Source organism: Phoca vitulina, unplaced genomic scaffold (genome assembly GCF_004348235.1).
Source record: "Phoca vitulina isolate PV1807 unplaced genomic scaffold, GSC_HSeal_1.0 scaffold13, whole genome shotgun sequence".
In the NCBI taxonomy this organism is placed as follows: Eukaryota; Metazoa; Chordata; class Mammalia; order Carnivora; family Phocidae; genus Phoca; species Phoca vitulina.
Window position 1 is genome coordinate 29,943,506 of NW_022589716.1, and position 26,738 is coordinate 29,970,243.

General features: G+C 37.1%; 1 protein-coding gene across 4 annotated transcripts in view; it reads right to left on the reverse strand.

Annotated features, from left to right (window-relative positions):
- The window catches only part of CNTN3 (contactin 3), a 331,836-nt gene that overhangs the window by 26,928 nt on the left and 278,170 nt on the right, over nt 1-26,738 (reverse strand). For 3 of the 4 annotated variants that reach the window (XM_032411779.1, XM_032411780.1, XM_032411782.1), the window contains 6 exons: nt 10,433-10,550; nt 9,440-9,598; nt 9,191-9,340; nt 7,652-7,722; nt 5,788-6,022; nt 3,415-3,530 (listed from right to left, as the gene is read on the reverse strand). In XM_032411779.1, coding sequence (XP_032267670.1) covers nt 3,415-3,530; nt 5,788-6,022; nt 7,652-7,722; nt 9,191-9,340; nt 9,440-9,598; nt 10,433-10,550 — 849 coding nt within the window. The remainder of the gene's footprint in view (nt 1-3,414; nt 3,531-5,787; nt 6,023-7,651; nt 7,723-9,190; nt 9,341-9,439; nt 9,599-10,432; nt 10,551-26,738) is intronic. The other variant, XM_032411781.1, reaches the window with a different exon arrangement.

Below are 26,738 nucleotides of genomic sequence, written 5' to 3' on the forward strand. Positions count from 1 at the left end.
TCTGAGGCATGCAAAATGTGTTTGTTTATTTTCTTTAAGTTAATTTGATTTACCACTGAGTTTCATATCCTGCTCAGCTAATGGGAAATTCAACCTCAGTCACTGCTGGGGCGCCCATTCCCAAAATTTTTCCAAGAAAACTTAATATTACATTGATTTGATCCCTTTGGTTCCCGGATCATGCTTGGAGAATGGGAAATCATTGATCATTGCTGAATGTGGGAAATAGATCTGTCCTCTCCTGTGGTCTTACCACCAACATGGAGATTGCCAGGTAGAAAGGTATGGGCCCCCAAGATTTTGTAAGTCTTGGATCTCTGCTTCCACCAAGGTCACCTGAAATTTCTCTTCTCTTTTTTCCTCAGTGGCATTTTCTTTCTTCTTACCCTCCAGGATACATGGAACTAGCTCCTTAAGGGCTTGAATTTTGCAAACAAACCTAGGAAGAAAGGGCTCTTGCAGGCAACTCCTCTTGACAACCATCATAAACTCTCTTGAGGCAGAGAAGCTTAGAGTTGAAGAACTGCTTGAGGATATTTACTGGAGAGAATTTTACAAATTAATACTTCAACAATTCTTTTGAGATATGGCTTGCAATTAGGGACTGTTTACTATTATGAGCCAGAGACTGTGAGAAGCACATTAAGTGTCTAATATCATTCAATACTCCCCATATCCTAATATGGTTAGGCCAATTACTGCCCCATTCTGCAGGTGTGGAAAATGAGGCTCATAAAGTTGATGTGACTTTTCCTGCACAGCCAGTGAGTGGATGCTGTGCAGGTTTGAGCTCAGAACTACTTCCCTTTACATCTCCTTCCATCCCACTTACCTTTCCTGACAATGCCATTTCTCTAATCACTGAGGAGCTAATAGGGGTTGCCCACCACCTTTCGCTGCTTATATTATTAAAGGAACTTTCCAACTAAATGTTCTTGGCTTCTTTTCAGGTGCTGATCAAGGCAGTTTGTGGTGTTTGTGTGGTGTTTTACTTCTTCTTTAAGTCTGGACAGCTCTGTCCCTGGTCAAGTTTCTCTGTCAGGCTCTGTGTTTCCTGTATTGAAGGCATGGGAAGACATTTCCCTATGGATACCTACTAAAAATCTACATTAAGAAGACCCACTCCTAGATATTTGGGTTCAGTGAGTCCAGGGAGGGCTCTGGGGGTTCATCTTTAGCAAAAATTCAGGTAATTCTGGTGAAGGTAGTCCACTGCACCATCCTAGAGCACCGCTGCTCTAGCCTATCTTTTCTCTACTTTATCATTAATATTTATTCAAGTCAATGTTTGGTTACCAGGAACAGAAACTCTCTAAATTCAATTATAAAGGGAGTTTACTGAAAAGGAGGGCTAGGTGACATTATGAAAAAGAATAGAGCAAGTCTACTTGAAAATCAGATAATCGTCAAAGAGCTATTCTATTTTGCTTGCTGTCTCTACAGCTCCAAGGGTCCTTGTCTCCTCCATTCATTGGAGTTGTATGAGGGTACGTCTGCTCCATCTCATCTGCAGACAAGCTTTGTCCCGCTTGCCCATGGCCTTAACTTGAGAAGCCTGAACTGAGTCCTATATTCGACATATCACTGCATTACACTCAGTAATTACAATCTCTATATTGCTTAGTTCGAATATCAAACAAGAATCTGACTAGCTCAGCTTAACTATCCATGGATCAGGTGGCCACCCTGGTGTCATAGTTGGAGGTTATGTAGGCAAGTGGAGGGGTATACGGTCCTGTGTTGCAAATGTGCCGATGTGCGCCTACCACTGAATCAGAGTTACAAGCATGAGGGAAGGTTCTTAAAAAGATGGCTGAGGGTGGGGGTGAAATCAGAACCATGACTCTTACAATATCACTGTCAGAGAAGTCTTCTTAAGACTTTACTTTTGGGGCATCTGGGTGGCTCAGTTGTTTAAGTTTTGACTCTTGATTTTGGCTCAGTTCATGATCTCAGGGTCCTGAGATGAAGCCCCACATTGGGCTCTGTGCTCAGCGGGGAGTCTGCTTGAGGATTCTCTTTTTCCCTCTCCCTTTGCCACTCACCCTGCTCTATCTCTAGGAAATAAATACATAAATCTTAAAAAAAAAAAAAAAAAAAAAGACTTTACTCTTTATCTTGCCAGTTCTCAGCTCAACTGCTTCCAGTTCTAACTGCTCCCTAATAAACATGGGGTTGAGTCAGAACAGTTCTTCTCAATATTCAAGGCCATCTGTGACCTGGCTCTCCTGTGTCTATCTGCAGTCATCCTCCTATAGGAACCTTCTTCAGCAGGTAGGTCTCTACTCCTTCTACTCCTCCAACATGCCATGCTTAAACTAGGATTTTCCATTTTCTCTGTTTGCTTACTTTTCCTTTAAAGTCCCATTAAGCCTATGAAAACTTATAAGATTGCTCATCAGTCTCGACCATTCAAACATTTCCTATGTCACCTATTCTGATCTTCATTACATTTGGTCTTGTGCCACCCTATGTTTCAGATCTCTCATCTTATTTCTCCAGAGTTCTCTGAAGGCAAGAATTAGGTCACAGACTGAAGGCTAGAATTAAGTTATAGACAGTTATCTTCTCAAGAGCCTAAAAGAGAATCACACAATGTAACAAGGCCACCAAGAAAGTAAGACAAAGAGCTGGGGGAAAATGATTTCCTGTTGGCATAAATATCCTTTGAACTTAAATATTATAGTTCAATCTCACTTTTATTTTTCAGTCAATCCATCTAAAAGATTGGTCCATCTGATATATGATTTCCTTCCATTTTACTGCTTTCTCTTTTCTTTTTTTTTTTTCATTTTATTTATTCATTTGAGACACAGAGATACAGAGAGAGAGAGAGCACTGAGCAAGGGGACAGGCAGGGGGAGAGGGAGAAGCAGACTCCCCGCTGAGCCAGGAGCCTGATGTGGGCCTCGATCCCAGGACCCTGGGATCATGACCAAGCCAAAGGCAGATGCTTAACCATCTGAGCCACCCAGGTGCCCCCTTTTGTTTTTTAATTAAACACTTATTTATTTATTTTTGAGAGAGAGAGCGTGAGCAAGCAGGGGGAGGGGAAAAGGGAGAGGGAGAAAGAGAATCTCAAGCAGACTCCATGCCAAGTGTGGAGTCCAACGTGGGGCTTGATCCCACGACCCTAAGATCATGACCCAAGCTGAAACCAAGAGTCCAATGTCCAACTGACTGTGCCACCCAGGCACTCCACTGTTTTTTCTTTTCTATCCCAAGTTATTTTCATTCAGCTTGTTAAGTTAAACTCAATAACCACTGATAATTACATGGGACCTGTGCTGGTAAAATTTCAACAAAAGTTAGACTTTAGTTTAGATGTCATTGTTAAAAAGAATTTTAAATGAAAGGAGACAAGGTACCATGGCAACATACATACACAGTCTAATTAGTTTTAAAAGAAATTACCTCATAGCCAAGTAAATGTCCATTGCTTAACTTCCAAGGAATGGTATTCCATGACACTTCAATTTCTGAGGAAGATAGGCTATTTGCAGACACTTGAGATGGAGCTATTGTAGGTTCTGTTTGGCAACAGAAAGTGAAATACAATTATTATTTTGGTAGTTAATTTAAAATTCTATTGAAGCTCTTATTTTCAAAAAAGCATTTTAACATATTTGAAAATCTAATAAAATAGTTTATCAAAACATTTGAAAACATAAACTATGTCTTGATCTATTTCCATGCCTTAGGAGTAGATGGGCTTTTCCTTGCTAAACAGCTACAGAAAGCTCTTCTTTCCTCTGCTGCACTTTTTTCTTAGTATCTTTTCTTCCCTTCTTTCCCTCTGTTCTCTCCACCAGGTCCTTATTTCTCTCCTCTTCATCCCACATCTCCTGCTTGGGCACTCCAATGCCCATAAATGCTGCCTATTTATTTGTTTGTTTGTTTAATTTTATCTTGCTAAACCAAGTCATGCTCTACAGACTTCATTTATTCAATAAGCATTTAGTTAGTGCCTTCTGTATCCAAGGCCCATAAGGGGGGCACACTTCAATGAGATGGAGCAACTTCCAGCAGTTTACTGTTTTGAAGGAGTAGACAGACATGCACAGAACTTATTACACAACAAATATCCCTTTGTAATAAACAACTCTTAGCTTGAGGGGCTGACAGTGATTCTCCTCTCTCAGGGGCACAGCTCTGAGCAGGGACTTCCCCTCTTCCAATATCCATTTCTGCATTAAATGATCCCTCTTCTGGGCCGTGCTGATTGATAGTGAGGCAGAGTCTTGGGCCAAGGAAGGGCCTATTAGATTTTCTCTCCTGAGAATTCAAAACTTGGTTTGGATAGATGAAGAGTACTTGAAGCCAGTCAATCCAGTCCTGGCACCCTAGAGAGGCAGATGGTTTCTGAGGTCCCAGAGCTTTTCTTATTAATGATCTTTATGAGGTATGCTGTTTAAATCTTCCTTTGATTCAGTAAGTCCTAGTATATTTCCAACAAATCCTTCACTTTTTCATAGATAAGTCAAATCTCTTTCTGATGTTTGGAACAGAAAGACCTTTACTTAACTCGTCAGTGGTGGCAAGAATAGTTAATAGGAGGAGGAAAGTGCAGGGGGAGAGAGGGTAAAAGCCTGTGGTTGTCTCTCTCTCCAACCTCCAGCCCTCCCAGTCCCAGATGCACAGGGTAGGTGGTGTCTGAAAACTCCCTGGTTAACTGCCATCCTTCCTCAGACCCCTGCCCTTGTAATGAAAATCCTTGGCTAATCCTGGAAATGGGGTCTGGCTATGAATATAAAGGCTCTTTTTTTGCTAAGGTTTTTACGCCAGTTTGTTTTTCTCTCAGAACTCTGTAGAAAAGAAGAGGATAAGAACAGTGTCTGGGGTAATAAAAAATTGAGTTGTCTTATTATTTTAGACATGACAACTGTGGACGACTTTCTGAAATTTACTACAAGGTCTCAGGGTAGAGAAGACACTGTGAAATCACATTTCATGAGTTCAGAATGGTTAAGAGCCAAGGCTTTGGGTTAAAATACTGGCTTGGTAAGTCTGTATGGAGTTTGGCAATGTCTTTCATTAAACTTCCATTTTCTTACGTATAAATGGGCCATAATAATAGTACCCACATGTAATTTCTCCTTAGAAAATCCAAATGAGGTAAAGTCTGGCGATGGTAAGCATTCAATACATGTTAGCTCTTGTCATTCTTATTAAGTAGAACCCCATATGATAGCCAATATTCAGCTGCCTTTGTCCTATAAAATGGCCATTTCATATGATTCTCCTAGTAATCATATTTTCTAAAGAGATACCATAGTTGGGGCAGGTGTGAAAGAAAGGCAGAGAGATGGCATGGGTCCACAGTGGAGTACGTATGACTGCATGCTGGCTGGAACTGGTATGTCACGTCTTTAAGCTACACCTGACACACCTCTCCATGTCATCCTTCTGGCCCTTCTCTCCATCCTGCTAACGTTCTAGTCTCAGGTCATAGGAAACACGATAAGAATTGAGATTAGGGCATTTCCAAGAGAATAGCTTAATCTTATCCCCAAAAGAAGAAGGCTGTGCTATGCCCTGCTTCACAAGCTGGAACTCAGAATGTACTCCTCATCCACAGATTGTAACCAAGAGTTACATCCTCTGGTTAGCGACTGAGTCTTGTACTTCCAGTCGGCATAGTTGATGTTTATTACCTGGACTGTGAATCTGTGACTTCAGTCATCCTAAGAAATTTATCTGAAGTCACAAAGCATTTCCAGATCAGTTTTGGAAACATTAGTGGCTTATTAGGTTGGAACAGATACACAATCCACATGGTCTCTATACCTTCTTCGGCAGAGAACACTGTTGTCACCGGGCTAAAGGGTCCTTCACCTTTGTTATTATATACACCCACTTTAACTTCATACAGTGAAAATGGCATGATGCTTTCATTCCTAAAGACATATCTTGGGGTATCAGGAGATGTGACCACTGTCTGGATCCAGTTGGTAACTCCAAGAGGGCGGAAGGCAACAACATAACCAAAACCTTCACCGTTCTGTAGTTCTTCGGGAACTGGCTACAAAGGAAGGACATATTAAATCACCCTTACACATGAGGGCAAGGCAAAAATAAATAGAGCTCTAATCCTTAGTGTTTTGCAAAACCCATCAAATAATAATCAACATAGTATTAAGAGGTTATATTAAAAAAGGAGAAAAACGTTCAGTGGCAAGTCAGCTGCTTTTAAAGAGACATATGCCACTCTTTCATAGTGATCCAGATAACTAACTGAAATTTTCTAAAGTTATTCAGATTTTTTGAGCATCCTGTAGCCCCTATCTGAGTTATATATCGTAAGATATACTTTTAGTTGAATATACCTCATCTCTTGAGTCAAATAAAAATCATCTAATCCTTAATGTTGACTTTATGGAAAGAAATTACCCATTGATCTGATGATTAAGTACAAAGGAGTAAAACTATAAAAAAAAGAAAGTAAAAACAACGTATTGACAATGGAATATTATGCAGCCATCAAAAGGAATAAGATCTTGCCATTTGCAACGACGTGGATGGAACTGGAGGGTATTATGCTGAGCGAAATAAGTCAAACAGAGAAAGACATGTATCATATGACCTCACTGATATGAGGAATTCTTCATCTCAGGAAACAAACTGAGGGTTGCTGGAGTGGGGGGTGGGGTGGGAGGGATGGGGTGACTGGGTGATGGACACTGGGGAGGGTATGTGTTCTGGTAAGCGCTGTGAATTGTGCAAGACTGTTGAATCTCAGATCTGTACCTCTGAAACAAATAATGCAATATATGTTAAGAAAGAAAAAAAGAAGAAGAAGAATGTAGCAGGAGGGGAAGAATGAAGGGGGGAAATCGGAGGGGGAGAAGAACCATGAGAGACGATGGACTCTGAAAAACAAACTGAGGGTTCTAGAGGGGAGGGGGTTGGGAGGATGGGTTAGCCTGGTGATGGGTATTGAGGAGGGCACGTTCTGCATGGAGCACTGGGTGTTATGCACAAACAATGAATCATGGAACACTATATCTAAAACTAATGATGTAATGTATGGGGATTAACATAACAATAAAAAAATTTAAAAAAAAAAAAAACAACGTATTAAGGTCAAAGCTGTATTTAGATCATGTCAAAAATTCCTACTGACACTCCATCATGATCTCTTAACTTTCTATTTTTCCAACAACATCTTCAAATAACACAGCCAATTCTCATGCTTTCTGACTTTAAATGTGTTAATTACAATTCTAATTACAACATAAAGCAAGAGCTGAGAGCGTGGCCAGGAAGCAAGCACCTGCTGGAATCAGTGGGTGTGCATCATCAGCGGGGTTACAGCTGCGTGGAAAGCCGTGAGGACAGCTTGAGAGCAAACAGCCAGGACCTGACTCTCACCCCTATGTTTACCAGCCAAATGACCCTGAGCAAATTATTTAATATTCTCTATGCCTTAGTGTTTTCATCTATAAAATGTTGCAAGAGTGAAATGGAAACAAAAACAAAAACAATAACAAGCAAAACAAGCAAAAACAGAAAAAGAGTGCTAGAAAAAATGATTAGCAGAGAGTGAGCTCCTAGCACTACTACCACCTCCAGTAACACTAGCAGCACCGCCCAGGAGGCCATGATGGGAAGAGCAAAGCCCGCAGCGGGAGGGTGCTGCCGAGACACTTACATCCCAAGTTATCACCAGCTCAGACCGGCTTCCACCTCCTCCACTGACTTCTGAAGGAGGCACTTCCGGAACTGTGTAGGTCAGACAGACAGAGATAAAACCCTATTTGCATTTGGTAACATTTATCTGAAAGAAGATTCAATGTTGCTTATTTCTAATATTTGAAGTAATTTGATCATTGGCACATTATACACGTGTGTGTGTGTGTGTCTCTATCTGGATTACGTGAAACATGCATGCTATATATATATACATATATATCTTTGATGAGCTCATCAAATAATTTATATTTGCATGAAATTACCATAGATTCACAATATCTCAAACAATAAGAAAAAATGACTCTGTATAGAGGTCAATACAACAAGGGAAAGTGATTCACTGGGGATGATGGGAAATGAATCCAGCACGAATATTTCACTTGTGACTCTTCCACAGTAGAGATGTAACTGCTGTACCAACATTGGCTTTACCTAAAAAAATGACCTAGACTCAATTCCTCAAATCTTGTTATGAGGTATTCTTTATAAACCTCACATGGGCATCAGATTCCTTGCTTATACTGAGAATTTTATGCTCAGTCATTTCTATGACACAACTAGAATAGAAGTCTTTGTTCCCAGCTGTATCCACCATATCTAGGAAGTGCTGAGCACACAGTAGACACTCCATAAATATGTGCTGTATGAATAAATAAATGGACTACAAAGATTGGCATGGTTCCCCTATTTCTCACAATTCCTGCCATAAATATCACGTGCATTGTCCTGAATAAGAAAGCATCATTAAAATTACTGAAATGTATTCCATGACTTCTATTTTGGCTCAGTTCTTAAAGTGACATACTAGCTATACTTCAAACATCATTTTAATTAATATTAATTAATCTTACAGATTCCGAAAAGGAAAGCCTATAGATCCTCTCTGATGCCTCAGTAATGTGACATTATGTACACTTCCTAAGTTTCAGTTTCAATGTTAGGATATTTTTAGAATTGTAAGAACAGTCTTGAAGGTAATATCAATAGTTGCCTGAAACATAAAATTTTAACAATGATTCTCTCTTAATCTAATAGTTGAGGGGTCAAAATATTCCTAATCATCAGTCGCTTGAGCTCATTCATGGAGCTTGGTGGTGAAATGAGATTTCCTAGCAGCAGAACTCCCAAATGTCATTATCCTACCAATTTGTCAATGCTTGTTATAAATGAAAACAGCATTTCCCCTGTTAACAGGGTGACTATGTCAGATAGTAATTATAACCTTAAGTGACAAAAACATATTCACTCAACATGCACTAATGAACGCTGATGATGGACTGAACTTCTGGAAATGTCGCATTACATCAGAATCACTTACACGAGTGTCTTTTGACAAATGCCATATGGCCAGTTCTGCCATTAGGTAGGTCAGAAAATTGCAACAATGGATTATTGAGGTTAATCCCCTGTTGGCCTGGAGACCAAGGCCGAGAGAAATGAAAGTACACACCCAGGGAAACCTACTAACCCATTTTACTCAGAAAACAGAAACACTAACCTGCCTCTTCAGTTCTTACTTTTTCTGAGGGTAAACTGGGTTCTCCACCTCCGATTTTGTTACTGGCTACAACCCGAAATTCGTATTCCACCCATGGATTTAACTCGACTACAGTAGCTGTGTGTGTTTTCCCATCAATGACCTCAGGCACTAAAAAGGAATATATCAGAGAAGTAACAGTCTGCAGGTCTTAGCACTGACTTAAAATCCATTTATATGTACCGATGGCATTTGACTCTCCCCCTTTACCTGTTGTGGCAGTCTGCCAACCCACGGAGAAAGGTGTCCTCGCCTGGACAGAATAGGATATAACTGGGCTATGGTTATCTGTACCTTCTTTCCAAGAGAGTTGGGCTGTGGTATCTGTAATTTCATCCACCTTCACATTTTCTGGTGGTCCAGGTGAACCTAAGGAAGGCAAAAATGCAAACAGTGGGCAGCAATTCCATAAATATCATCTTCTACCCAAGTGAAGAATGTCACATGATTACTGTAATACTGACAACTGATCCTAATTTCAAAAAAACTTAGGGAAAAAGGGCATTTCCCTAGCAACAAAACGACTACATTTTCTTTTTGACATTTCTGCTGTTAGATATTCGATCTGGATGAGAGTCAGTAATTTCAAAATCATAGTATTTTAGGGTTGCAAATGATGCCCACTTTTTGAGGATTTCTGCACCCTTCCAAATACAACATCGTTTAGTTTTGGCATGATGCCTTTTCCTTTAATCTACCGGTACAACTCTGTAGTTCCCAGTTTGCTTTCTAGAACTGTTTTAGTCTATCACACACTCTGGTCATTTTTCAGCTCAGTAGCAAATCAGTACCTTGGACAGTGACTCAGATTGGCAAATTCTCTCAGGCATTCTGGATGATCCTGGTTTTTTGGAAGTTATCATACACACACTATCACTATTCTCTTTCATATTAAACACTATCGCTGCATTAATGACATGCTCAAAAACACATCAGCTTGGCAGCAGCTGTGAAATACTTATTACAGTGAGAGTTATTCGAAGGGCAGAGTTGAGATATTTATTTTGTTGAATCAGCTCCCATTTTTATCATCATAGTCTCTGGTCTGTTTGGAGGGGGGGGATCAAATCAATAATATAACTCACATGCTCATATGCGGCCCGACGGTTTTTCTTCCAGTAAGGAATGATCAGTGAAGATGTAAGATTATTAAAAAACAAAAAACAAAACAAAACAAAAAACCACTGAGGCATTAATGTCTACCTCTTACGATGAGGTCGGCAGCAGATGAAACACTGTCCACCCCTGTCTGCACCATACACACATATTTTCCACTGTGTTTCAGCTGAATGTTTCTGATCATTAAATCGCCAGATGAACTCTGTTGGAAAAAACAGGTAATGAGAACACTGTCATTTTGAAAAAGGAAGAATATTGAAGGCTTGTAGCCAACACCATTGGGATGAAACCCATATTTAGAGAGACCAAGGAGGTTGGCGACTGTAGATTGCTACAGTGGAATGTATGGAAATAAAAACAAGTTAAAAACCATACGTGGTTGCACACATAGATTGCTGTAGCTAAATGAACGACAAGCTTTCCCCTGGGCATTTATGGCTTCAAAAATAAATAAGGGCAGAGCTTATGGTCTCAGAGTCTATTTACTTCCACTAGGGTGACACTTCTTTTTATATCCACTGCTCAGCACTGGCTCAACTCTTCTCTCTGGTACCAACCTGTACACAATTATCTGCCTGAGAAGAGGAGGGAAGCATTTAGGTATCTGGTGGGAGATAAATATACAGGACAAGAGGATTACCATGGTTGAAACACTTTTCTGAACACATTGGTGCTTAAAAAGTCTAAAGCTGTTTAATTCTTTCACTGCAGAATTTAGGAACAGTCAGTATGAACCCCTCAATAAGAACAAATTACAACACTTTAAACCCTAAAAATAACAGCTGTCCATAAAGACAATTGCTGGCATCCTCTAGCATCAATTAATGGAGCAAATGTATTTCTAAAAGCTCAACTTCAAATGGTCCACATTTTAAAAGAATATAAAATCATGTTCATAAAATTATTTACTGCAGGCCAGTTCCACGCATTAGTAAAAATATGGATGAAAATAAAATGATTTGGAAAGCAAAGCTCTTTGAAAATGATCACTGGCTGAAACATCTCTAAATGGTACACAAGAGGAAGCAACAGTGTTTATCTTATTAATTAAAAGGATAGTTTTATTCTTGGGTTTTCCTAGTATTTTTTGAAAGATGGATTCTACTATCCGGCTTTTAGGTAATTTCCTAAGATCTCCTACAGGGTAATTCCTTAAATATTGCTTCCTAGGCTTTGGATTCTGAATGGGCTATATATTCTCTGTTGGTCAGATTGTGTGGCTTTTGCCTGAATGTCTTGAGTACTGGGAGAAAGCAGATGGGAGGTGATTGACGGCTGTAATTAAATGATAATCCAAAAACTGTTAAGTTTGCACATTTTACTTTCATCAAGTTGAACTTTTTTCTTTCCGTCCCTCTCTTTTCTCCTCAGGGTTATTTAGGAATTTATCCCCAGGACAAAACTTTCAATGCTTGCTGACCTTTAGAAACTCTTCCGGTTTTATGAGTTCCATATACTCACAGGAGGTTGATTATCATTTCTATAGAAATCTCTTATTTTCAGGGAAGTAAGAACTGTTACTATTAAATTCCATCAAGGCATTGGGTGAGTTATTATTCTTCCCTAGGTTTATTTGCTTATTTTGAAAGCAGTTCGGTAAAAGAAAATTGGAACTGGACTTTCTTTATGTCCTTAGACACATAAATACATCTTTTAGGCACATTGGCTGGTTATGTTTGTTGAAAGAATAAGGAAGAGACAGATACTGGATGTGTTCTTTCTTTTCACTTATGGTATGGGTGGGTAAAGAGCGGAAAAAACTTAGCTCGTATCAAAACCAAACCACCTTCCTGAAGAAATGTAGTTAGGCTCACCATCAGGAGAAATATAATTTTTAATTATCTATCTACAATGTAGAGTGGAAGAAAGAAGCAATTAAGTAAGACATGTAGACAGTAGGAACCATTGATTTTTTTTCAGCACTAACATGAAGTTGAGTAGATTAATACATAAATGGAAAATAAAATTTAGCAAAATTTAGAAAGGATGCTCTTTAATTTCTGTCTCTTTCAATAAAACATATTTGTATTGTTCCTCTTCAAATGCTTCTTCTTTCTTACTGTATCTATTCTTTTAATGGATCAGTATACAGAGTTAAGATTCACCTTAACAAAGGTTCATTGAGTGCTTGCCATGTTAGGTTCACTCCAGGATAGAGAAGTATCTAATATATGGTCTATGCCCTCTAGAATGTAAGTAAACCCAAGTCAGGGTAACAGATATATACATGTGAAGCAACTTATTTTTTATAAGTTTAGAAAGCTTATTTAATGAAGGTTAAATAAATTTGCATAGCACAGACCATTTGTAGATAACTTCAGAATAAATGAGACAATTTCAAGTCCTGCTGAGGATGTGGAGCAACTGGAACTTGTTATACTAACAGGAGTATAGATTAGTAGGACCATTCTGGAAAACTACTTGGAAGTATCCACTAAGGCAGGACATATGCATAATCTATGACCCAGCAATTCCACTCCTAATTATACACCCTACAGAGATGTATGTATATGCTCACCAAAGACATTTACAAGAGTATTTGTAGAAGCGCTACCCATAATAGCTAAAAAAGAGAAACAAGCTAATCACCGTCACAACGAAGTAGATGAATTACTGGAACACTCATTTAAGGAAATATTATTAGACCATGCAAATGAACTAACAGTAACTATAGGTCAACATGGCTGCCTCAAATTCAAAGACATAAACTGGATAGCAAAGAGCACATTACAGTAATCTATTGTATCACAAGCATGGATTATAGTTGCCTTTCAAAGGATGGGTAGTACTATGATGAAGCACCATGAGGACTTCTGGGATAAAGGTCATGTTGTTTCCTGATTTCGGTGCTGGATACTTGAGTGTGTTCAATTTGTAAATATTCATTGAGTCATACACTTATGATCTGTGCATCTTTTGGGTAGAATATAATGGTTCTTAAAATGCAGTTATTATTACATACAGCTATCTGTTTAAATGTTCCACATTAAATAGGACCACAAGCTAGTATTATAATCAAATAACATGATTATAATTCTAAACTCCAAATTCTTTCACATGAATGAAACATTTACTACTAATAATTTAAGTAATTATGCTATTAATTAGAATATCCTATTTCTTATCAAGATGTAACTGAATATTTCAGACATTAAAAAAAAAGATAAAAAAGGAAAGGAATTCCCAAGGAAAGTTTCACTTATATCAAACCAGTTCCCGTCCCCATCAATTTTTCATTGTTAACGGTTACAGTATAGTTAATTGCTGATTAACTGTGATAAAGGCGAGAGAAGAGGTGTATCAGAAAAACACAAGTAAAATTAGTATACTATAACTCAATAAAGCTGAAAAAATTTGTCAAAATGTAGTAAAGCAGTAATCAATAGATTATTTCTCAACAGGTTTATCAATAAAATTGCATCCATTATTTATATTTAATTCAAATAAAACATTTTTAGGAACACTATTAATTCTTTGAATAACAAATAGGTTGTAATTTGTTATCTATTAATCCAATTTGTTAGTATTTCTTTGTATTGTTTTCCTAAACTCTCTTCCTCCCCCCCGCCCCCTTCCTTCAAATACAGGGGATCAGAACTGGGCAGAAGTAGAGTCAAAGCATTTTTTTTTTGACATCTCTCATCCCTATTTACCTTAAACTCTCCCTCTCAAAGGACAACAGTGCAATTTCCAGTCTTTCCCTTTTCAATGCTGCTGATCAGAGATTTACTCAGAAATGGAGCTTTTAGTAGTGGGACAGGCCTATTCTGATGGCTTACACAGGAGTTTAAGAAGCAGGAGACATTTCCCTAAGCTACATGAATTTCAGATCTTTCTGAAATGCCCTATCTTTTAAAAAATAAGATAATTCATTCAAAACTATCTATTAAGCATCCACCTGTACTTTAGTCTCTTGGGATACAATGGTGAAAAAAACAACAGTCCATATGTTCATAGAGTTTACAGTTGAAAGACAGTCATTAATCAGACGACTACAACAAATCAATGTAAAATTATAATGTAATAATGCAAGCTTAAAGTACATAGAGGAATCTATGATTTTCTGGAGTTTTGGTGAATTGATAGTTGAGCTGAGATTTGAAACATGAACACAAGCTATCTAAAAAAAGAGCGTTATAAAAATGGTTTATATTAGGGCACTTAAACATACAAAGACCCTAAGGCAGGTGAGAACATAGTCTATTTGGGAGTATGAGGGGAGAGAGGATATCAAGCGTATAGTTAATCCACAAATTGCTCATTTGTCCCCAGAAAACTTAAACTTCATTGCAGATCATTTCAGGTTCATATTTACATCTTGACGACAATAAAATTTTGAGTTTTTTCTACTTAAAAAATTTTTAAAGCTTCGCTAGATTTACTTGATCATCCAATTATTTGTTCATCTAATCATATAGATGTCTCCTAGAAAAAAATTCCATTTCCAGAACATGTTACAGGTATAAACAGTAAATGGATTTATAAGCCAAATCATCTTTGAAATAAATGCTAAGGGAAAATTCAGTGTGCATGTAATGAAATAGAAGAGCTTATTAACTTTTTCCCTATATTTTCTTAGATGATGATGCTAATGGAATTTCTGATGTAATTTAAAAACCGCTCTGCCCTGAAAAAAAAAACAAAAACAACTAAACAGTACATGATGTGATAACCCATGCCAGGTGAAAATAAATAAGCAGATAGATCATTAATAATTATAGGTAGGCTGAAAGTACACTGTGCTATCTACCATATGCTAAAAATCAAGGGATAAAATAAACCTTAGAACTCAGGAAACCTCTTGAACGGTGCAAATGTAGCATAAACTTGCAGTATAACAAATTATCAGCAAAAACGAATTCCCTAGTAAGCACTCTCAATGTAAATGCTGCTGCTAGGCTGCCAAGAAGCGTAATTTTCCAGTTTAAGGGGGGGAAAAAGCCTTTGATGGCTATTTGGAAGGTGAGGTTGAATAGGTGGTCCTCCTCCTTTTCGTCACTTCACACAGCCTGTTATTGCATAGATTCCAATATTAATCATTCATCCCATCGCTGGGTTGCCTTCCAAATCCTGACACGGCATGTAAATCATACGTAGGTGCCTTGAAAACAGTCAAACCTGCTGGTACCTTCTGGAACCTGGGTGATGTTTTCCTCCGTGAAGGTCCCTGAAGGAATTGCTGGTAGACATGTATTTCTGACCAACCAAATTAAAACTTGCCCCCCACCAACCCAAAACAGCTGCAGCAAGGTCACTATCCATTACAAATGCACACTGCTCATATAAGGAATAGAAATAATTAGCAGCCACGGAAACATGGGAAAAAGGTCCTAATACTAAACAGTCCTAGTTTTGTTGACTGACTAACAGCTTCATCTGAAATTGTCCAAAGCTTGCTTGTCTGAACGGGTGATATTTAAAGGCAGGTAATATGGAGTCTGTTAATATCAAAATTTGCTCAATATTCTTTGATACCAATAAACTGGAATAATTGCTCCATTACTGGATTGAGAGTCCCAGCTTGATCCATCAGAACTATTTTTGGAAGAGTGACACATAAAAAATGATAAAAAACTCAGTCAAAGGCACCTCAGGCATATTTCAGGTTGTGTCCAATACCCGTTTGCTGTAAAGGGATCAGCTTTTCTATTGCAACATCAAGTTCATTATTAACAACATGGGACATTTTTTTTTCTGGGTGGTGGTGTGTTGATGGAGTATCTAACTAAGCATTTGTAGCATCAGGATACCTTGTCTTTGTTCTCACAGTAATTTTAACTCAGTGTTTTCTAGTGACTTCATTCACTAGAGTTATACCTCCACAGTTGTGTTTTGCCGTATCTTAGTACAAAGGCTCTTTACTTATTTTTTTCTTAAAATTATAAACTTTCTTAGACTTCTATTTATCTGGAAATTGATATGGAAAATGTACGTCTTCATCTTAAATGGAAAACCGCTGACCAAAATAATAGTTACCTGCCAAAATGAAAACAATGAGTAGAAAACAGTGCAAAGGAACACTGTCCAAAATAATGTAAATGGACATTAGCTGGACAAGTTCAAAGTCTCTGAGACTGAGACCTTTGCTCTCTTAGTTAAAAGGGGAGATTAGCTACTATTAGAGAATCATTAGTGACAAACCGAACATCATACTGAACCATTCTCCTTGATTTAACCTAAATGATTGAAACAAAATTAAAAATAGAATAGATCTCTCATTCTACCTTATTTAGTATTGCCCATGGGTATGTGGTCTGTGCTTTGCAAAACATGGGGCTACCCAGTTCACTACACCCAGCAGTTCTCAGTGTTGGCTGGACAATAAATTCATATGAAGAATCTTAAAAAAAATACCGGAAATGCCTAGGCCACATCCCAGAACAATTAAATCAGAATGGACTAGGAAATGGAGACCCTCTACCTGATTCTAATGAGTAGTCAGGGTCAACAACTGTGATACCTCCTGAGATAGTCCATTCTTCATCTTTACTTCTTTCATAAATGAAAGGCTCTAAATAATCACTCACATCTTTTCCTAATTCTAAAATTCTGCAACTAGTAACTGCATAAGAAAATCATTAAGTTAGGCTGTTTACTGATGGGCTCATAAGCTGAGAAGAGCAATCCTATACATATTTTAATCATACAGTACAGGTGAGAAAGCCAGTATTTGACACAGGTACTGCAGGTCAATCACAAGGCACATTTCCGTGTAATTAGACTGCCTTGGTATGTTCACCATAATTAAAAAACAAAAAACAAAAAACAAAACCCAACAGACACTGAGATAATTCAACATGCTGATAACTTTCTATAGATTCATATAGAAACTTACTGTTAGTCAACATGAATTACTCTAGGATTTCTCTGGATTTACGGGAAAATTCTGACACAGAATGAAAGTATTTCAAGTCATGAGAGACTATCCTGAGTAACAATTTAACTCATGGATCAGATCTCTCTCTCTCTTTTTAAATCCTTATATTACAAGCTTAAAATTTAGTAAGAGATTTGTCCCTTATAGAATGAAAAGACTAGTATATAAGAATAGGAATCCACTCATACACAGGAATAAAAAGTCATTGTTTCAGGGAAACTTGACCAAGCTGTGCCAAATGTCTTATGTTTACTTGTAGTTCCAATTACTATTGCTATGTAATAAATTACCCAAAAGTTAGTGGCTCAAAATAACAACGATCCTTTATTCTACTCTGAATTGTGTGATTTGAGCAGAGATCAGTGTGGAAAGTTCATCTCTGTTATAAATCTCATCAGGTGGGGTGGCTGACAGGGGACTGGAAAGCCCATTTACATGACTGGCAAGTTGAGGTGGGCTGCTGGCTGGGAATTCAGCCATACCTGTGGGCTGGGGACTTTAGTTCCTCTTGAGGTAGACCTCTCCACAGTGTGCTTGGGCTTCCTCATATTATGGTGGCTGGATTCCAAGAGAAATTGTGCTGATGGAACAAGATAGAAATGCATGCATTTTTACGAACTAGCCTTAGCAATCACATAGCATCACTCCTGCTGTTTTTTATTGCTCAAGGCAGTCATAAAGGACTAGGTTTCAAGGTGGGAGGCATAGATTTCACCACTCAGTGAGGAGGAGTGTCAAAGCCATTCTGAAAGAAGAGCATGTTGAATAGGGATGTTGTTATAGCTATCTTTGCAAACACGGTTGGCTACACTCCTCCAGAAATCTCTGTACCTACAATACTGCCTCTTTTTTGGGCATCTGACCTATATGCATTATATATAAAATGGTTCCTTCAAACTCTGCCTTTTCCTTGGGTTCCTCCCATCAGGAGATCTGAGGGAAAGAGAACAGTGAGTTTGGGGTATTTGTTCACTAAAATTTATTCTTGCAAGGTTGTTTTGAGTGGCTATATACCCAGGACCCAAAATAGGTTAAAAACAACAACAACAACAACAACAACAACAACAACCCTTGCCTGGACACCCTTCCTTTCATGTCAGTAGCCTCTGTGAGTCAGAAAAAGGACTCCTAAGCAGTCAGAGAGAATAAAATTATACCTTCTTCCAGAAGAAGCGCTCTGAAAGAAATCTCTCTGTGTTTATTACAATAGCAGACCAAAGTATTCCATCAGTTTTCCTGATACTTCAGAAGTGTAGGTTTTCATCTCAAAGTCTTACTGAAGAAGATTAAGAAAAAAGACTAGGTTTAATGTCAAATATGACTATTGTTAGACTATTTTTTCTGGTAAAGAGTATGATCTAAAATTTTAGAGTCAGTATAAGAAAAACTGTAAAAAATTAGTGTTTACTGTAATTAAAAAAATACCTAAAATTTCTGATTTTTGTCTAAAAATTTAAACTGCCCCAAAGGAACCATTTATTCTTTACTTTCTTATTTAGGTTCAGATCAATTAAATGGTATAATTAAATATTATGTCTTACAAAACAGAATGATTTTCTTTCTGAAATTGACATAAAATCTAAGCCAACATGAACAATTACAACTCAATAATAAAAAGGCAAATTACCCAATTAAAAATGGACCAGTCACCCTGACTTCTGGTTTTCAGGCAGTGTATGAGCAGCTTAACATTACAGTCTGTTTTAAAAGCAAGGAAAAAGTTGACTGAAAAATCAACAACTCATCTTAGATCTGGCACAAAATGAGATGATAGAGAAAATCACTGCCTCCCAAACTGGAAAAAAACAACAGGTAAATACAGAGAATCCTAATTTACTGGAGTAGAAACCTACGAATGAGCAGAAACTTGCTCAGGAGCCAGTAGTGGGGGTAGAGAAACCTGAGCTGTAATTGATGAATTGCTGGAGGGTCAGTGTGGACAAGCCTGAGAGCTATAACTCCAGGGAACCCAATCGCAGGGGGTTCCCCACATTTCTGTGAGTTGTTCCTCCAGCAGCTCTTCAAGGTCCTCACAGTGAATACTGGAGAAAAATCCCCCCGTGTCTCTGGCAGGGGAAGAGAACAGGAACCATTTACTATGTTGAAATAAGCCAAAGCATTCTGTTCTTAACAAGGCTTGCTTTCAGGAGAAACTATTTTACCAGAGCCTAACCTGCTGGGGTTTTTATCAGAGACAAATACCTCTTCTGGGGGGATAGAAATACCCAAATCCAGCTCCCTCTCGCCTTCAACATGGGGAACAGAAACAGACAACTTCAAGCCCTCTGGACATCTCATCAAATGGGGGAGGGGAAGAAACCCAGGTGAAGTTCACAGTCCAGGAGAACAGGCTCACCAAAAGAATGAAACCTAATCAGGATTATGGAATGCTTTCCCTCCCCCCACACCTTACACTACATTAGTAGTGGCCAATTTACTGCTGTTCTTTTCTACTAGTGCACCATCTGCCTTTCAACAAAAAATGACAAGGCACATCAAAAGGCAAAAAAAAAACACAGTTTGAAGAGACATAATAAGCATCAGAATAGGCACCAAGTATGGCAGGAATGTTGGAATTGTCAGACCAAGAATTCAAAAGAACTACAATTAATATGCTAAGGGATTTAATGGAAAAAGCAAGCAATATGCAAAATAGATGGACAATGAAAACAGAGAAAGGGAAATTCTAAGAAACAATAAAAAAGAAATGCTAGAGATAAAAAACACTGTGACAGAAATGAAAAACGGTTTTGATAGGATCATTAATAGACTAGACATGGTTGAGAACACAATCTCTGAGCTTGAGGATATGAAAATCAAAGATTCTAATACTGAAAGTAAAGGAGAAAAAGGCTGAAAAAAATAGTAAAATATTCCAGAACTGTAGGATAACTACAAAAGGCATAATGTACACTTAATGGGGATATCAGAAGGAAAAAAGAAGAGAAAGGGAAAAGAAGTCATATTTGAAGCAAAAATGACTTAGAATTTCCCCAAATTAATGTTAGATACCAAAGCACAGATCCAATAGCTCACAGATAATCAAGCAGGATAAATGCCATAAAAAGTACACGTAGGCATATTCAAGCCTCAAAAGAAATCAAAGAGAATCTTGAAAGAAGCCCAAGAAAAAAAACACTTTACCTATAGAGGAAGGAAATTAAGAGTTACATCCAATATCTCCTCAGAAACGAAGCAAGCAAGAAAACATATGGAATGAAATATTTAGTGTTGAGAGAAGAAACCCACCAACGTAGAATTCAGTACCCTGAAAAGTAAAAGGAAAAATATACACTTTCTCAGGCAATAAAAAATATTAAGGAAATGTGTTGCTGGTAACCTGCCTTACAAGACATGTTAAAAGAAGTCCTGCATAGGGAAGGAAAATGATAGAGGTCAGAAACTTAGATTTTCATGAAGAAAGGAAGAGCATCAGAGAATAAATAAGTAAATGTGAAATAAAAACTTTTATTCTGCTTATTCTTAATAGACCAACAGTTAACAGTTTGTTCGAAATACTGTCATCAAAGCGAATTTGATTTTATATATACATTTAGATATATGTATACATGAAATGAAAGACAGAAATGATAGAAGGGATAGGAGGAAAGAATTAGGAATATTTTGTTATTATAAGGTACCTGCACTACCAGTGAAGCTGTACACAGTTATTTGAAAGTTGAACTGGATTGGTTGTAAATACATATTGCACTCCAGGATAGCTACTTAAAAAATAGTGTAATTGGATATACTAAGAAGGGAGAGAGAGTGGAGTCATATAAAATGCTCAATTAAAACAACAAAAGGCAGAGAAAATGTGGAAGGTAAAAACAGAAACAAAGAACAAGGGCAACAAACAGAAAGCAGAAGAAATATGATAGATATTAATCCAACTATATTAATAATCTCTTTAAATGTCAATGGTCTAAATATACCAAGTAAAAGATGGAGATTGTCAGAGTGAATTAAAAAACAAGAACCAACTTAATCTTGTCTATAAGAAACCCACTTAAATATAAAGACACATATAGATTCAAAGTAAATGGGTGGAAAAAAAATATACCATGCTAACACTAATAATAAAAAGAGTGGGAGTAGCTATATATATAAATTTTTTTAAGATTTATTTATTTGAGAGAGAGAGAGAGAAAGAACATGAGTGGGGGAAGGAGCAGAGGGAAATGAGGAGAGGGAATCCTCAAGCAGACTCCCCGCTGAGTGGGATCCCAGGACCCCAAGATCATGACCTGAGCTGAAATCAAGAGTTGGCTGCTTAACTGACTGAGCTGCCTAGGCACCGTGGGAGCAGCTATATTAATTTCAAACAGAGTTGACTTTAAAATAAGAAAAGTTACCAAAGACAAAGAAAGGTATTACCTAATGATAAAGTGGCCAATATTCCAAGACATAACAACGATTAATGTATATATACCTAACAACAAGGAACCAGAATACATAAAGGAAAAAACAGAGAAAATTTTAAGGAGAAATAGATTAATCTGCTATTATAGCTGAGGAACTTAAAACCCATCTATCAAAATGGACAGATCCAGTAAGTATAAATACAGTAAGAACATAGTTGAACTGAACAGCACTATCAATCAACTGGATACAATTGATATCTATAGACTCCGTCATTCAACAACAGCAGATTATACATTCTATTCAAGCTCACATAAAACATTTACCAAGAAAGACCACACTATGGGCCATAAAATACACTTTAACGAATCTGAAGGGAAAGATATCCTACAATGTCTGCTCTCAGACCACAATGGAATTAAACTAGAAATTGGTAACAGAAAGATAGATGAAGATAGCTGGAAAATTCCCAAATACTTGATATTAAACAGCATACTTCTAAATAACACATAGGTCAAAGAAAACATCTCACGAGAAACTTAGAAATATTTTGAACTAAATATAAATGAAAATACAATTTATCAAAATTTGTGGGATATAGAGACAACAATGCTTAGAGGGAAATTTCCAGCACTGAATGCATGTATTAGAAAGGAAGAAAAATATAAAATCAAAATCTAAGTTTCCATCTTAAGGAACTATTTAAAAAAGAGAGACAAATCAAAAGTAAGCAGATGAAATGAGATAATAAGATTAGAAATCAATGAAATTTGAAACAGGAAATCAATAGAGAAAAATCAATGAAACCAGAAACTGATTTTTTGAAAAGATCAATAAAATTGATCAACCTCTGGTCACGCTAATTAAGAAAAGAAAGAGAAAACACAAATTACAAAATGAAAGAAGAGGTACCACTATGGATTCTATAACATTAAAGGGCTAGCAAAGGGATACCACGAATAATTCTGTGTCCACCAATATGATTACCTAGGTGAAATGGGCCAAATCTCTGAAAGTCATATTCTGCCAAAACACATATAAGAAGAACTATACTATTAAAGAAATTTAATTAATAATTAATAACTCTCCCAAACAGAAAGTAAAAGACCCAGATGGGTTCACTGGCAAATTCTACCAAACATTTAAGGAAGAAATTATACCAATAAAAGCTAAGGGAGGGCGCCTGGGTGGCTCAGTCATTAAGCGTCTGCCTTCGGCTCCGGTCATGATCCCAGGGTCCTGGGATCGAGCCCCACAGCGGGCTCTCTGCTCAGCGGGAAGCCTGCTTCTCCCTCTCCCACTCCCCCTGCTTGTGTTCCCTCTTGCTGTCTCTCTCTCTGTCAAATAAATAAATAAAATATTAAAAAAAAAAAGCTAAGGGAGTATGTCCCAACTCATTTCGTGAGGCCAGCATTACCCTAATTAATACTGAAATCAGATGAAGACATTGCAAGAAAAGAAAATTATAGACTAGTATCTCTCTTGAACATAGACATAAAAATCTACAACAAAGTATTAGCAAATCAATTACAATAATGTATAAAAATTTATACAACACAACCAAGTGGGGTTTATCCCAGTTATGTAGGGCTGGTTCAATACTTGAAAATCATTTAATGTAATCCATTATATGAAAAATCTAATAAAGAAAAATCTTTGGAAAAATGTCTATTCATGTCTTCTGCCCATTTTTAATTGGGTTATTCACTTTTTGGGTGTTGAGTTTTATAAGTTCTTTATATATTTTGGAATCTAAGCTTTTATTGGATATGTCATTTGCAAATATCTTCTCCCATCCCATAAGTTGCCTTTTAATTTTGCTGACTTTTTTCCTTCGCTGTGCAGAAGTTTTTTATTAGAGAACAAACTGATGGTTACCAGAAGGGAGGATGATGGAGGGATGGGTTAGATAGGTGACAGGGATTAAGGAGGGCACTTGTGATGAGAACTGGATGATGTATGGAAGTGTTGAATCACTATATTGTACACCTGAAACTAATATTACACTGTATGTTAACTAACTGGAATTTAAATAAAAACTTAAAAAAAAAAAAAAAAAGAAGGACCATAACATCACTTTTGCCATATTCAACTGGTGACACAAACCAGCTCTGGTACAGTAGGGAAAAAAAAAAAGAAAAAAAATCACATGATCATATCAATAGATGCAGAAAAAGCATTTGACAAGAAAAAGAAAGAAAGAAAGAAAGAAAGAAAGAAAGAAAGAAAGAAAGAAAAGAAAGAAAGAAAGGCCTATTCATGATGAGAACTCTCAGCAAACAAAGAATGGGGGAAATTCCTCAACTTGATAGAAAACATCTACAAAATAACTACAATTAACATCATAATTAATGGTCAGAAACTTAAAGATTTCCTGCTAACATCAAGAACAAGGCAAGGATGTTCCTTTTCATCACTATTCTTAACACTACTAGAAATCCTAGTAATTCAATAAGACCAAAAAAAAAAAAAAAAAAAAAAAGAGGAAATAAAGGGTATACAGATTGGGAAGAAAGAGATAAAACCATCTTTTTTCTCAGATGATATTATTATCTATTTAGAAAATCTGAAAGAATCAACAAAACAAAATGCCTGGAAGTAATAAGCAATTACAGCAATGTTGTAGGATACAAGGTTAATATAGAAAAGTCAACTTCTCCCCTATATAACAGTAATGAACAAGTTAATTTGAAATTAAAACACATTACTATTTGTACAGCATTCAAAAAATGAAATATTTAGATATAAATCTAACAAAATACATATAAGAACTGTATGAGGAAAACTATAAAACTCTGATGAAAGACATCAAAAAAGAACTAAATAAATGGATAGATAGTCTATGTTCATGGATAGGAACATTCAATATTGTGAATGTCAGTTTTTCCCTGCTTGATGTATAGAATAAATGCAATCCCAATAAAAAAATCCCAGCAAATTAGTGTATGGATATTGACAAAGTGAATCTAAAGTTTACATGAAGAGGCAGAAGACCCAGAATAGCCAATTCAATATTGAAGAATTAAATTGGAGGATTGACACTACCCAACTCAAGACTTACTAACAGTAGGGGTGGATTCAAGAGTGGAATCCCAGTATGCACTAAGGTAACAACTGATGCCCCTTCCCCAGGGAAAAAAGTCATCTCCTAAGTGGAGTGATGCAATTTTATTGAAAGTTGTGGGGAAACAAGGTGAAATTCCCAGCAAAATCTTCCCAAAGTCTTCTTTAAATATCTGAATCTCCCCCAAAGTTTTACTCCCCATGACACATCCCCCAATTTTTTTATAACACACTCTCCAAAGAACAGTCATTTCAAAGTCTTCTCCATATCCCTCCTCAAATTCCCACAGCTTGTATATCCAGGAAAATCTATGAAAACTCTTAGGAAAATTTATGAAATTCAATCCAGGAAAATTTATGAAAACTCTTAGGAAAAGAAGAATATTGTTTTTTTGACTATGTGAACATGAAAACTTTTATGAATGATAATAAACAAAGTTAGCAGAAAAGTGACATACTGAAAGAAGATATTCCCAGTGAATTAAACTAAGATATAATCAATAGCTTGAATACATAAGGACGTATTGTAAATCTGTAAAACAAAGTTCTGAATTCCAACAGGAGAAATGAATAAAGGATACAGATTTGCAATTTATGGAAGAAGTCTATGTCATACCATAAGACAGGAAATGACCAGTACATACTCTGAGTTTATGTCTATGTGAAGAATTTTCTGCTGTGACCACAGGAAAACACTGTCTAATGGACACATGACATAGATGAGATGAAAATCTGATACATGAAAAATGTCAATTTCACTGCTTTGTCTCTGACAAAAATAAAATACGTCTTTTTGGCTAATGGTTGTCTTGAAGCAGTTTGTGTTTTGTTTTTGTAATTTTTGAAAGTCATTCTCTATTGACAGATTAAAAAAATGTTTTTTGGGGGCACCTGGGTGGCTCAGTTGGTTAAGCCTCTGCCTTTGGCTCAGGTCATGATCCTGGGGTCCTGGAATTGAGCCCTGTGTAGGGCTCCCTGCTCACTGGGAAGTCTGCTTCTCCCTCTGCCCCTCCCCGTGCTTATGCTTGCTCTTTCTCTCTCTGAAATAAGTAAATAAAATCTTTAAAAAAATGTTTTTGAATATTCTTCTATATAATAATCCAGATAGGTGGACTTTTGTCAATTTTTCTAGCTAGAAATAAAAAGGTAATTTTTTTTCTCTCTTTTTCCTGCAGAAGTAATCTTCCATTTCACAAAAGTATTAAGCCCCCAACTGTCTTGATTTGGGGGAGTCAGTTATAATTCTAAGTATTTCTTTAATATCTAAAATGTTAATAAGCAAATGGAGAGTTTCTCAATCTCATTATTGACCTGAGAAATGAGAAGTTGGTGATAATGAGATCACTTTTCAACCATCTGTTTGGCAAAAATGTTTTATAAAAATGAAGAGAAAAAAACAGGTGTGGGAAAAGATTTGGGGTAACAGGCACCCTCATGTTCTGCTGATAGGAACATAAATTGCTGCACCTTTCTTTTTTTTTTTAAGCTTTTTATTTTTTTTTATTATGTTATGTTAATCACCATACATTACCTCATTAGTTTTTGATGTAGTGTTCCATGATTCATTGTTTGCGTATAACACCCAGTGCTCCATTCAGTACCTGCCCTCTTTAATACCCATCACCAGGCTAACCCATCCCCCCCACCCCCGTCTCCTCTAGGACCCTCAGTTTGTTTCTCAGAGTCCCTAGTCTCTCATGGTTCGTCTCCCCCTCCGATTTCCCCCCCTTCATTTTTCCCTTCCTGCTATCTTCTTCTTCTTCTTTTTTTTTAAACACATAATGTACTATTTGTTTCAGAGGTACAGGTCTATGATTCAACAGTCTTACACAATTCACAGTGCTCACCATAGCACATACCCTCCCCAATGTCTATCACCCAGCCACCCCATCCCTCCCACCCCCCACCACTCCAGCAATCCTCAGTTTGTTTCCTGAGATTAATAATTCCTCATATCAGTGAGGTCATATGATACATGTCTTTTTCTGATTGACTTATTTCACTCAGCATAATACCCTCCAGTTCCATCCAGGTCGTTGGAAATGGCAAGATTTCATTCTTTTTGATGGCTGCATAATATTCCATTGT